Raw genomic sequence first — 14,993 nt, forward strand, 5'->3', positions numbered from 1 at the left:
GTTTTTGAATAATATTTCTTCTCGAGAAACTTAGATCGAAAACCATCGGAGATTTTGTTGTCTCTCTTCCAAGCGGGTGGGTTTCAGTCCGATTTCTCTTGTTTTTGTGATTCTGCTCCGTATCTATTCTCAGTAGAATTCTTAGACCTAAAATTATCGGAGATTTCGCTGTCTTTCTTTTTTGTTTCAAGCGGGTGGATTTTCAATCCGATTTCTCTTGTTTCCATGGTTCGGATCCAAGGTTTATTTATCTTTAGTTATTATTTTGGTTTGGTGTAGTCTTTCCTTGATGAGAGTTAGGTTGTTTCTCTCCTTGGTGAGACTTTTGGTTTTTCTCTTCTTTGTTTGTATGATCTTTGATTTAGTGATAAAAGCTGATAAGGAATTGCAATTATGATCGATAGCTCAAAAAGGATTAACTACAACCTGAAGAAGAGGGTGCTTGTAAATATCTATCTTCAACAAGTCGCGTGATTCTGTGAAGAATGGATTAATCAACGATTGTTTCTGTTTTATGTTTGTTCGACGCGACTGTTTTTTAGATGTCGTATGGCTTTTTCATGATTTTCCTATTCAAAAAAAGAAAAAGAAACAAAGGTTGTTGGTTAAAATAATATAATATAATTATCAGATATAATTTACTAAATCTTATATCACGGCTATATATTTTAAAAATAGTAAGTTATGATTATTTTTAAATATTATAGAGAATATGTTATTTAAATATGGTTTGAGAAAATTTGAAATTTTGATACATGTAACCTGGGTCTTTATGTTGAACTAGTTTGGCCTGTGTATGCTGTTGAATAAACAAAGAAAAGGTCATGGATATCATAAAAAATAAAATGACAAGAAAAGAAAATCCAAAATCAAGTTAAAAAAATTAATATAATGAAAAAGATGAAGAAAAAGATTGACGCAGAAAATGAAATAAACAAAGAAAGAAGTGAGGTGCAAGTACGGTGTGAACGTAGAAAGTTTAATATCCAAAAAACAGAGTTGGGGGTTGGATAATATATAACGCTTCCAATTTTGGATTTTTTAAAAAATGTAAAATAATTATTTTGAAAATTTTTCACTTTTCACATATTATATTTTCTGTTACAGGAGAATAATAGTGTTCTCATGCTAAAAATTGTCCTCCACCGCACATGATCTTAATATTTATTATTAAAATTGAAATGAGATTTGAATAGGATGGTCTTAGAAATAAGACACTAGATAGTATAACATTTTGTTATTTTAATTCTGAACGCTAAGCGGAGCATGGTTCTATTCTTTTAACCTTAACAAACGTTATGCGATGTTATAAATATCCAAAATACTAATGTTAAAAAAACTATATTTAAATTTTTTTTTCGGATGTTGATATTCTGAACATTAATAATGGATACTGTGATAAGCAAGACCTACACGAGTAAAAATAAGTGCTCCTGGAGATAACTTTAGCCGAACAAATACGATGTTTTATCATACCGGCTTTTCAAACAACAAAAAAAGTTTAACGGAGTGTGATAATTTTATTAGAAGAAAATAGAAGAGGGCCCAGCAGTACTTAATTTTTCTTAGTTTCGGCGCCAAGCCAAGCAGTGCGCCTCTCGGTCGGAGTTGTTAGCACTCACTCTTCACTGCGCCTTTTATACATACATTATACATTATACACACACGCCCTCTCTCTCTCGATCTATCTGGATCCAGATGGAATTAAGAACCTGCGTCGTACTCGGCGGCCGAACTGTTATCGGAAAAGCACTCGTCTCACGTCTCTTATCGCTCGATCACTGGGTTGTCCGAGTTGCCGATTCCGCTCAGCAACTCGATCTGGACGATGGCGACTCGCTCCTCTCCAAATCCATCTCTAATGGCCGCGCTTCCTATTTCTCTGTTGATCTACGCAATACAGACCGATTGATCCAAGGTATCTGCTATCGATATGTATTTACATCTTTAAATTCATATTTACTTTCTGTATTGTAATGTCGATTGCTGTAACAGCTTCTCTGTTTTACTGCTGACTGTTGTACTTATACTTTTAGCTAGGGCTGTAACCTCTCTCTCTCTCTCTCTCTCTCTCCCACTCTCCCCCTCCCCCCCTCTCCCTCTCTCACTCTCCCACCCTCACCCTCCCTCTCTCTCTCTCTCTCTGACTCTCTCTCCCCCTCTCCCTCTCTCCCTCCCTCTCCCTCGCTCCCTCTGTATCTCAATTCTAGCTCGCTCGCTCCCTCTGAATTTCAATTCTAGTAGTGTGTATAAGAAACTACATATTCTAATCAGTTATAGTAATTGTGTTGTAATTTGGAGTGTCCACTGGGACTTTGCAGTTTTTAATTTCAGAACTTGCGGTCGTGTCTTCAGTTTCATTTATGCTAGGAATGTTTAGGGCAAACAAGCTTATTCTTAAATGGAAAAAGCAGCTAGTACATTTGTAATAGTAACTGTTTATAGTGCATTGAGATGCTTGTACTCGATGTGTCTATTTGATTATATCTGAACATTTTGATTCTAGTGATGTCTCCAATATGCATTCATTGTATCAGTTTTAGCCTAAACTGATTGATTGATGCTTGCTAATCAACTGATACATTTCAGCCTTGAAATATATGTTATATCTTGCAATTTCATGTTGCTCACAAATGAATTATGAGGCATTGTTTTTTTTGGTATCTTCTACTATTTTGTTGTGCATATCGCAATTTCTCACATATGATGCAATTTTTATGAGAGCCATTGACTACATGTATGACGACGTTTATGCAGCTATCAATGGCTCGTCCGTTGTATTTCACGTGGATGATGTGGACTTATACAGTGATAACTTCTTTCTCTCTTACACACTCATTGTTCAAGGTACATATCTTTGTTTTACGAAGTAAAGCTATATTTTTCTCATTCCTTTAAAGAACACATTAATGGTTGAATTCTGACTTCGGCAGGAGCAAAAAATGTTGTAAATGCTTGTCGGGAGTGTAAAGTCAAAAAACTTGTCTACCAAAGTACTGCAGATGTTGTTTCTGATGGGTCGCGTGATATAGACAATGGGGACGAGTCACTCCCATATGCTTGGAAAGTATGTCTAATCTTCATCATGTGTATGTACAGGTTTTAAATTGTTTTTTAGTCATTTTCGTTCTTGTTTAGTTCTTTCTAAGACATGTTTGCTCTAATACAGTTTGAGAACATGTGCACTGACCTTAGGGCCCAGGCAGAGGCTCTTGTCCTCTTTGCTAATGATATCGATGGCCTTTTAACTTGTGCTGTTCGTCCTTGCAATGTCTTTGGACCTGGAGAAAAGCAACTTGTACCATCTGTAATAGATATAGCAAAATCTGGATGGGCGAAGGTATTTATATATTAATTATTTTGTCTATCATTTGTAGATATTCGGCAACAACTACATGAAGTTAACTGTAAATAATAATGATGCTATGGTATTTATAAAGTATCAATTTGTATCGTAGCAATAACAGTAAGCTTATATTCTTAAATGTGTATATATGACTATTTTGTTTTCCTTGTATTTGTGCTGCATCGCAGTTATTATGCTATTGGTTTCTCTTGCCAAGATAAAAGAAGCTGTTTAGGGGTTTTATGGATTTAATTCAATCACCTTTGTATACTTTGATTTTTGTCTTATAGAGTCTCCTGATATTATTCTTACGTAAATACAGTTTTCTTACTTGCATCATATATGATTAAGTGATATAATTTTTTCATTTCAGTTCATTATAGGATGTGGTGCACATATTTCTGACTTCACATACATGGAGAATGTTGCACATGCACTTGTCTGTGCCGAAGAAGCATTAGGTTCTCAGATGGTTGCTGTATCTGGGAAGGTATAGTTAGTGCCTAATGACCATAAATCAAATATTTTATTGTGACAAATTGACTTTGATGGTATACAATGTTTCATAGGCTTTTTTTGTCACTAATCTAGAGCCAACGAGGTTCTGGGATTTTGTCTCTCTCATTTCAGAGGGCTTGGGATACCAAAGGTAAGTAAAGATTTTTTCTTTTGTTTCTAGGCTATTCACGTGGTAAAATAGATCAGGCATACTTGCATTGCTTGACTTAAGACTGGAGCATGTCATTGTTGGACCTACATGTATGAGTAAATTTTTTCTAGAGCTGATCACTGTGATCTTGTTAATATTCTTCCAGTAGGTCAGCCGCAACCTTGAAATCCCCTACCCTTCTGGTTATCAAATTTAGATTATTAGTTATTGACTTTTTACTATCTTCATCTGTGTGTTCTATTGACTAATTCTTACTTTCATCTTTATGACGATTCCTGTGAAGTCTCTCGCGGTGAAGTTCTACTTGGTTGTAATAATGTTGGATATTTTGTCTTGTATTACATGTCCGCTTTCTCTACTCCTGTACTCTTGTTCTTTTGCTGGCTTAAAACTAGTTGCATGTTTGAGGTTACTTGGTAATATTAAGATAGTTTCATGTATAAATAGTTCCTTTTTTCTCTTTCTTAGTACTTGGAAAAGGACCGACTGTTTTGAATGTTCATGCATAATTTTACCTGTTTACTTTGCGCCTACACATGTACCACTGAATAAAGGTGAATTCATAATGAGAAGTGTGTTCTTATATAATCCTCATTATACTACTTCCCCAATCTGTTTAAGTTGTCTTCTGATTGAAGTTCGCATTGCTTTCTGATTACAGACCTATGATACAGCTTCCTGCTGGGATGTTAAAGTATATCTTTGTGTATGTTCGATGGGTGCATGCACAGTTGAACTCCGTTAAGCTGAGACATCTAAAGGGAATTCATTATGTTGTTCGCTTAGCTACTTCCAACAAAACATTTGACTGCTCTTCAGCTCAGAAGCATATCGGATACTCGCCAGTAGTCTCGATGGAAGTAAGCCTTACATACTTTCATAACTATATACCGGCTAGTTTTTCTGGCTTTTCTACCATTTAAAACTTGGGAGTTCATGTTATCGGATAATTAACATTCCATAAAAATATTACTTATATAGGTTGTTTAGCAAAAGCATATCTATCTGGGCCTCTAAGAAGTCTTTTTATGAAGCTTTTCGAGGATGATGTGTGACTAAAATAGAGTACTAGACTTAGCTATATTGTCAATCATCTTTATTGACTTAATTAGTTTGCGTCCCTTACGTCTTTTTAAATCCTTCCTTACTGGAAGCTGAATTGCCTTTCCTTTTTCTGGCTAGATATGGTGCAGTGTTATCTATTTTTGTAATATAGTAAGGTGAATGTTCTAATATATATGTGTGTGTGTGTGTGTGTGTAAACATATGCATACAGACAGTGTACCTTTTTTATTTTATTTGCAGTATCAATGGTAATACAGCTTGACCTGCTAGAATAGGAATTCAGAGCATGATTTTATATATGTGTATATGCCGAATGGAGTAATTTAACCTTCTTATCTCATATGATTTGGCAATTTACCTTCAGAGACCTATATTTTTCTCACTGTGCCATTATGGTTGTCCGTGGAGTAACGAGTGCTGCACAAGTTTGATTTTAAGTGCACTCGGCTCTCAGTAAAGCATTTCATTGAATAACTCTATTCTTGGAGTAAATAAGTTGATGCTGTGCTGTTTATTAATTTGACTGAATGTAGTTATGACAATTCTGAAATGTACTACTTATTTGTGCATTATTTACTCTGAAACATACAGGATGGTGTTGCACTAACGGTTCAATCGTTCTCCAGTTTTGCAAAAGCCTCTTCCTATAGTGTGTATAGAGATTTTGATGAGCAATCAAAGGTAGACAAACTACTAGGTGGCGGGAGAGGTAGGAATATATCTCATGTTGTGTAGTAATATATAATCTGCAAACATATTAAAGATGGAAGTCCTATATCCTATAAGTAACATGTGTATACTTGACAGAGGAATATTTAGTCATCTTTGCTGCTTTAAATTTTTGGCTGGAACCTTGAAATAAATATTTCAGCTCAATCAACATTTGTTGGCATCATCCGAGTCCATTATTTTGTGACTAAATCTATGTTAATACTGCAAGTTTACTTAATGTTAATGTCATTTTAATATACCAATATTGACCGGGGGATGTTTTAGCTAGCTTCCCCTTGCACATTTTTCATCAGCATGGTTATTAAGAAGACAACCATTGATGACTGACTAGTGAGTAGCTGACATAGTCGGTATTATATAATAAGTCGAGCAGCAACTTGTAGTTTCTGGCGACTACGGGTTTTACCCAGAACCTGACCCAGTACCGCATTCATAAGAACTCAAGCGCTTTGTGCTTCACTCCTCTTCTACTCCATTTACTTTTCTCCTCTGACATTCCTGGGGTTTCTGAGTAAATAGGGTCTCGGTGTTCCTCTTGTCCTATTTGAGTGATGTCTGTCTGCAGGAGCCCTTCTTCAATATACATCCCATGTGATATATATAATCTATATCTGTAGTATCTTATATATATGTTTACCTTTATACATAATAGTTATTCACTTCTTTTTTCTATTTCTTCCGCTGTTTATATGAAAATTAAATTGTTTTTATTTATTTACTTTCTAATACAACTATTAGAGACTAATTAGTTTTATTTGACTTCATTACTATTTTGCACAAAAACAGATACAACATGGTCTTCTCACACTTGTGTTTTTTATATGCTTGGAGGTACTTGATTTGGTATTTAAAATATTACTTTTGACCTGCACCATGAAACTGATGTGTGCTTAGTTATACTATATATTAAATCTAGTATGAATGCATGATTTTTCGACCATCTACTAGTTAATTAGTGGTCTAGAGGGTACTCGGTATTGAGGCTCAGTTTGGCGTCGTGATAACCATGTTTACTAGTAAGGTACATGCCACGATAACATTGTCCAACTAGAGTCAAATTATTGAAGTATGTCAAATGTAGTGGTGGTTGACATATTGAAGTTAACGCTCTACATTACACTTGATGCTTGTTACACCCAGAAATAGTTGAATAAAACATGGTCTTTATGACTTTGGTTTCCAGTGATCACCTGCAAAATGTGCATCTATATGTGATGTTAAATTTATTTTGCATATCTTGAGTTGTTCTAGTAGAATGCTAATGTATATACATTTTTGCTGCAGTTGCCGATGTTTTACTTTGGAAAGATGAGAGGAAATCATTTGCATGTTTTGGTGTGCTTGTTCTGGCATACTACTGGCTTTTTCTTTGTGGAAATACTTTCATCTCATCTGCTGCCCAACTTTTAGTACTGTTTACATTTGTGCTATACGGATATGGTGAACTGCCTTCAAATATGTAAGTGCACATTAATGCTGGGAAAATTCACAAGGGTAGCTTAGAGTTAATCAATCATTATACTAAAATGCTCTGCCATATTGTGTGAAGGACATTATCTTAAGATTATCGAGGTTTTGCTTGATCTTTTTTCACTTTTTTATTAAGAAGACGAGTTACCATATTGTATATGATAGTTCTGGAAGGATTGTGTTTGAAATTCATTACTTTTAGGCAGTCGGTGACAAAGGAATTTAACTGTCCAGTCTTTGATTTAAAAACTGGAGGATAACTTTTGGCTTCCAAAAAGGGAAGACTTCAAATATCAAGTATATTTGATGATTCATAGTTAAATTGTCAGTGGCAATGTTATTAAAAGTGCACATATGTGAGAGGCGATGTGATGCGCACCTGAAGCGCATCGCTTTGGATGTGCCTTCGGTGATGCGCTTGCTTTTATGTGCCTCGAGTGCTTATACGCAGTTCAAAAAGCGCAAGATAAGCCGGCTTCTATAAAGATGGGTCATTCTTAAAGGAAATGGTTAAAAAAAAACCTTACGGACCTTATAGCAACTGACACTAATAGATACAAACCAGATATACATACTAGACGAGAGACATTGAACGGGAGACAAAATTAAACTCGTCTTATATGATTCTTTGATATAGATACACACATATATAAGATACACATTTCTCGTTTATACTGATATAATTATACATACAATTGTTGTATATACACCTATGACTTGAGGATGATGAAAAAGACTTTTGTTGAGGATCTGAATCATATTAGTGAAGATGTTTATTTTGTGAATATTGATGACGAAGAATGGACCAACTTTGCAATTCTTTGTTACTTTGACTTTAAATTGTTCTACTTTGGATCTATATGATGATGCATTTGGTTGTTTTATCAATGAAAATTCTTCTTATCTATGAAGTAACAAATTCTACTTACATATCGTTTATGTATGTCTATTTGTTTGTCTTCGATAAATCCGTGCATTTCGCATTGAGTGTTGCGCTTATGCTCCGGGGGCCTTTGCGCTTCTGTGTGCATATTGCGATTAATAATACTGGTCTGTGCAAACCTTGTTATAACTTATATGGAAAGGTTAACACACAAGGGGAAACACGAAAAACCGATGATTATGTCATTCCATGGACATTATTCAGTTAAATGTACATCAATTGAGGATATATGAATTTCTTTGTTAGCTTGCAACACACTAGAATATCTATCTTGGGAAGTAGGGAGCATAATGTCTGCTTTACTAAAAAAATTCAAGGTTTAAATTGTTATCAGCTTAAAATATACACTTTTTAGTAATTGAAACACATCCTTTCCACAATTATTTCAGGTTTATTTATTATGATGCCTTTGCAACAGATCTGGTGTAAAATTTCCGAAGATGTCAGCATCTTCTTTTGAGATTTCAGAAGTGGATATGAAAACGTTTTCTGGAGCTATAGCACATATTTGGAAGAGAATAGGTGATGTGATTAGAATACTGGCCCAAGGACAGGACTGGAATACGTTCTTTAAGGTATGCTTTGTTGTAGTTTTACCTTAATGTTGACAAGTCTAGCGTAATGTATGCAGTTGTGTTTTTCATGTTGCCAGTGATTCTGGACAATTTCTCACCCATCTTAGTTCAATACTTACACATGGAGAGAGCAATTTCTGCTCTGTAGATGATGAGAAGTATTTGGTTGAGAGTTATTTTGTCCACTCTAGTACTCCATTGTTATTAGCAAAAATATATGCTTTTCCTCTGTGTTGGATTTCTATCGAGTTTAATCTTTGTGATATAATACATTCTAGCTATTCTTGTATTTTATATATTTGTAAGCATCATTACATTAGTGTTATTATTTGTATTGATTAAGCAATATTAGTATTAATGATAAACACGAAAAAACTAATATCAATAGATATTGGTGTGAGTTGTTTAGCTACTTTCTACTTATTGAGAGTTTCTAATATCTGGCAACTTGACTAGCACAGGTTGTAGCTTTGTTGTACCTGTTCAAGTGGTATGTGTTTCATTCCTTGACAACATCTATTGGTGTAGGTAAGAAATATATTCCGTTTTGATTTTATTACATTTAAATAAACCACATGAGCCCCGCATATACTATATTTCATGACTCTTGTACTTCTTTATTTTGTATAGTGAGATATGTATGGGACTCCCTTAAAAAGAATATTCTAATGACTTTTTTTTCCCAACGTTAAAAGACTAAAATTTATAGTATATCATTGTTCTGCTTGTTTACAACATTGCATGCTACATTGCAGAACACGATGTTTTGCATCTATAAAAATAACGTTTGTGCTTGTTGACTACAATACAAAACATAATGTTTAGATGTTTTAAAAGTTTGCCGAACTAGATAATTTTAAAATCTGAACTATTAGATTAGATGTTATCCAATGTTGTAGAATGGGTCTCTTGGTCTCCAACTTCATATGGTCTTGGAAGAAATTTTCTCTAAATGAGTTGGGTTAAAGAAATTCGTTGGTAAAACTTATATCTAAATTTCTTTTATAACCTATGTAAAAGAAATTCATTTGAAACTATCATTTAACGTATTCAATGTCGAGTACTTATATTTGTTTCCATCCTGTTAACCTCAAGCATTGTTTGACAACCTCACAAAATGAAATGCAGCAATTGTCCTTGCATTCACTTTGTTCTTCGTCTATGAGCAATATGAAGAGGAGATTGATGGAATAGCAGAGATTTTGTTAAACTTAACAAGGGCACTCACAGGATTCATGCTGAAAAACCTACCTGTGTCGGTAGCATATATACTTGGTACTCATGAAATTATGCATGAAAACAATGAAAACGATGATCCTGCACATTTTAAAGATCATATGTAAGTGGCCTCTTATCAGGATGTAAATATTTTACGAGATAGCTGAACTTTTTGTTGTATGAGCTCATGCTTCCAGTTGTGACTATCTTTACAAATTTCAAGAGTTAAGACCACTCATATGTTAGCAGAAAATATCTTATAAGTTGCAGCGATGATTTTATCAGGAGAAAAGCAATAGCCAGTAGTTATAATAGTGTTGTTGTCTAACTTGCTACTTGGCGCGATGAAGCCTAAAAAGTCCCTTACATGTATACTTTACATTTCTGATTCCATGTTTTCAATTTTTGAAAGTATTTCACAGTATGTACTATGTTGTAGCAAATATGATTTTTGAGGTCCAAATATTTGGGGGGGAAAAAAGACCTTCAATATCGTAATTTAGAATTAAAATTCTCTAAATATATAATCTGAAAATGTGATTTTTTCAGAGATGGATCCTGAGATGGGGACTTGGTGTGGTCTAATGTGGACTTTTGTGCCTGCCTCAAGTATGTTTGATGTCTATTGGCCTATTGGGAGGTTTGGAGGCACACTTGAGGCATGGACAAGAGCCTCTCCAAACCTCCCAATGAGAGTTTTACATGACATTATCTATTTGAGACACACTCTCAACCCCACTCAATTCACGTCACATCAATTAGAGTTTTATCAAACTTTCGAACAGAAATTGGAGAGGCTCTCAACACCCAAAGAGTCCAAATTTGACACCACCGTGTTTTCAATAAGCCCCACCATATTAGTTCTCATTTAGATCCAACTAGGGGTTGATTTCCGGGTTGTATAACCTTTCCAACCTCTTTAATTGCATTAGTTTATATTTAGCTTTAATTTCAGTGATTTGTACTAAAATTTGACCAAAGAACTATCTTGTATAAAATCCCATAAAAACTTATTTGTTTCTAATTTAAAATCTTCTAAATTTCAAAATTAATCATAGTTATGTATAAATTAGATTCCAATGCACAATAAAATTTCGAACAGACAATAGAGAGGCTCCGAAAGTCAAAGAGCCCAAATCTGACACCACCGTGTTTTCACTAGGCCCCATCATATTAGTTCTCACTTAGACCCAACTAGGGCTCATCTCCGGGTAGCATAACCCTTCCAACCTCTTTAATTGCATTAGTTTATATTTAGTTTTTATTTTAGTGATTTGTACTAAAATTTGATCAAAGAACCATCTTATATAAAGCCCCGTAAAAAATCACTTGTTTTTATTTTAAAATTTTCTAAATTTCAGAATTAATCATACTTATGTATAAATTTGATTCTAACGTACAATACTAACTATACATAACATACACAAACAATTTAGCACTTACAACTCAAGTATAAAATTTGATTTTGATATTTGGTTCTATTGTAGAGCCGCTTTGAACAAATATGATTCTACTGTAAAATCAGGTTAGATATTATAATCAATTTTCAATAATTTTTAGAAAAAATTAATGACTAATTAAATATTAAATAAATAATACGCTTAATTTGTATATTTTGCATGTTTATAAAGGTGTTTTCTATTATACTCTATATTATTAATGGAGCGTGACTATAACATGCAACATCGATTAGTTAATGAGTATTTGTTTATAAGTACAAATAAATAACTAATGTATACCAATTTGCTAGCACCACATGCCCCCCTCCCCCCAAAATATCATGATTTGTTGGTGCAATTAATAGCAGTATTTATGCTTATAAACTAAATTAAAGTTTCCACACTTCTCGACGTGGGACTAAGGTGTTACAAATTCCTCACTTAAATTCCTGACGCTGGCTTTGTGTCCTCGCCTCTAGACCTATAGTTCTTGTGTCCCCACCTCCGGCAACTTGACGAATCAAGTTTTTGAAATCTGGCTCTGATACCATATGTGACAACCCAAGTCAAATTCCGAGTTTTTTCAAAAATCAAGTCAAGTCCCAAATTTTGAATCCGAAAATAAGTTGAAATAAACTGACACAACTACAACAATTTGGGTAATCTATAAGCCCACCACAAGGCCCCAAAAGATCATGATTTGTTGGTGCAATTGGTAGTAGTACTTATGCTTATAAGCTGAACTAAATTCTCCGCACTCCTCGATGTGAGACTAGGGTGTTACGGTGACCATATGTTTGTGTATATATATTTTAGTGGGTCGCGCTCTAGAGAGAACCAAGGCTTAAAATAGAACCATAGAACCAATTCTCAACCGTTGGATTTATTTGGATTTAATGGCTCAAGATTAACGTAGGGAATCTTTAAAAATAATATGACAATCAGTATAAAATATGTACAATCAATTATAAGGATAGTGGTGTAATTTTACATATATTGTCATTTATTGAAAATCAATCAAAATCAATCATAAACAACAGTTACAACTTAGCTGTATGTATTACTTTCAGATTGTTTTTCATATTTTTCCATACACTACATTCCGTGTTCTTTCATTTGGTACTCAATGGAGGGCGTTCATGAAGAAACACGAATGTATACTCACGTCTCTTTATTTTAGGTTCTGCTGCCGCACACCAATTCTTATATATTTTGACAATCTACGTGTTTATCTTACATTATATCTGTTGAAAATAACGGATCACAATCTGCTACTCAGCATTCCATGGGAGACTAATGAGCTCAATGAAGATATTTATGTGGATTCGTACAAGTACACATCACCTGACGGAGAAGAATATTGGATACCGAAATGTGATAAGAAGTCCAAGCCATATGTTAATCAGATGTTTCCAGATGTTGAAGCTGTATTTGAATTTTATACTGAATATGGGCGACTATGCGGGCTTGTTGTACGTAAGAGCTCTGCAAAATACAAAGGTGGAGTCATGACACATAAATATGTAGAGTGTAGTAGCGCCGGAAAGTTTGAGGGGAAAACGATTAAACGTAGAAGGACTAATACTCGTAAGTGTGAATGTGAGGCTAAGATAATTCTCAAGAATTGTCCAACTGGTTACTATATAGGGACTTTTCTACATGACAACTATATTTTTATACATCAGGACTTTGAGGTTCTGCATTAGATTTTAACGGTTGATGGACCTTCAACTACAATAACCTCTCGTACTATAATTCTTACAAAATGAACTCCGCTAATCTTGGCAGCTCTATTATTCTTACACATTTCCTCTTCACGTTTATAATCTCAGTGTACTTTAATTTTACCTTTACTTGATTTCTTTTTTAAAGTGAATATACACAAAGGTTCTGCTATAGAACCCTTTTTTAAAGTGAATATACACAAAGGTTCTGCTACAGAACCCTTTTTTTAAAAGTGAATATACACAAAGGTTCTGCTACAGAACCCTTTTTTAAAGTGAATATAGACAAAGGTTCTGCTACAGAACCCTTTTTTAAAGTGAATATACACAAAAGTTCTGCTACAGAACGCTTTTTTTAAGTGAATATACACAAAGGTTCTGCTACAGAACACTTATTAATACTTGAAGATTTAAAGGTTCCTAGACCAAGGTTTCTAAGAGGAACATGACTCCTTGTACCACGATTAGGTAATGAGGAATAAAATAAAAATCTCCAAACATAATCATCCAACTATATCTATGATTCACAAGATCGAAGATACAAAAATTAATAAAAGTAGCTAATAGAAACTTGTAAGTTTCGCATCGAAAATTTAGCTTTGGTGATGATATTTCATTCAAATGATCTGTAATGTACCACTTTTTTCCCAATGAACACAAATAATCAATCCATCATAACTATGCTTAGTTATTTCGAACAACCAAATTGCAAACTTGGTGGATTTGACTTCTTATAGACAGAGGTTCAGCATATGAACTTCAATGTTTGTACCATTTTTTTCCAATTCCACACATATACTCATCCCACCATAAGTATGCTCAGTCATTTCAAACAACCAAATTGTAATCTTGTTGGATTTGACTTCCTATATACAGAGGTTCAACATATGAACCTTTATGTGCCGCTTCAGAATTTTAGAATTATACTAACACTTCAAATTGAACGCTCTCTACATTACAACCTTCTTTTTCATATCAACACCAAAACTTGTTGGTGTTGACTTCCAATAGATAGAGGTTCGTACTATGAACTTTAGTGTTTGTGCCACTTTTTCCCCAATTCACACAAATACTCCTTCCACCATAACTATTCTCAGTCATTTCAAACAACCAAATTGTAATCTTGTTGGATTTGACTTCCCATATACAGAGGTTCTGCATATGAACCTTTATGTAGCGGTTCAGTTAAGGTGGAATTTTATGTGCCGCTTTATGTGCCACTTCAGTTATGGTGGAATTTTATATTTGTAATAACAATTCAATTCGAACGCTCTCTACTGTACAACATTCTTTTTCATATCAACATCAATACTCATTCCACGATAATTGTTTTTAATCACCTCCGACAACACACTTGAAAACATGGTGGATACGACTTCCTCTAGACAGAGGTTCAACATGTGAACCTCAATATCCCCACTTGTAACTTTAGCTTTGTGATAAGACTTTCAATCGAACACCAACAAGTTTTGGTAAAAAATCTAGTCTTAATCTTATCCATTGTGTTGTTATCGCACAATCTTCGTTTGCACTGTTCTTCGTGCACTGCAAGTATAATCAATGGTTTCGTTAGTTCATCAACGAGTGTATGTATATATATGTATAAAATTGTTCTCACCTTCTACAGAGAAGCTTGATTTAAAGATGCTGAAGATTTGATGATTCGAGAATGATTCGATGCTGCTGATGTAGTAGCGCCGGTGAATTTTGGAAAGTTGTCAATCAAATCAAAATTGAGCGCTGATTTTTATCTTAAATATTTTGGGTCTATAGTGCCATTGACTATGTAACAAATATATTATATATTTTTT

At 34.2% G+C, this 14,993-nt stretch overlaps 1 protein-coding gene across 1 annotated transcript; it reads left to right on the plus strand.

Moving 5' to 3' along the window:
• Positions 1 to 1,496: 1,496 nt before the first annotated feature.
• Positions 1,497 to 10,443, plus strand: LOC108197059 (3beta-hydroxysteroid-dehydrogenase/decarboxylase). The gene is made up of 12 exons (XM_017364540.2): positions 1,497 to 1,918; positions 2,758 to 2,847; positions 2,934 to 3,067; positions 3,170 to 3,340; positions 3,720 to 3,836; positions 3,916 to 3,995; positions 4,678 to 4,876; positions 5,673 to 5,790; positions 7,098 to 7,272; positions 8,645 to 8,801; positions 9,263 to 9,329; positions 9,930 to 10,443. Exons 1-12 carry the CDS (start codon positions 1,699 to 1,701, stop codon positions 10,142 to 10,144), a joined length of 1,743 nt encoding a protein of 580 aa, XP_017220029.1. The 5' UTR covers positions 1,497 to 1,698; the 3' UTR covers positions 10,145 to 10,443.
• The last annotated feature ends 4,550 nt before the right edge of the window (positions 10,444 to 14,993 follow it).

The sequence above is a fragment of the Daucus carota genome, chromosome 8 (genome assembly GCF_001625215.2).
Source record: "Daucus carota subsp. sativus chromosome 8, DH1 v3.0, whole genome shotgun sequence".
Classification (NCBI taxonomy): Eukaryota; Viridiplantae; Streptophyta; class Magnoliopsida; order Apiales; family Apiaceae; genus Daucus; species Daucus carota.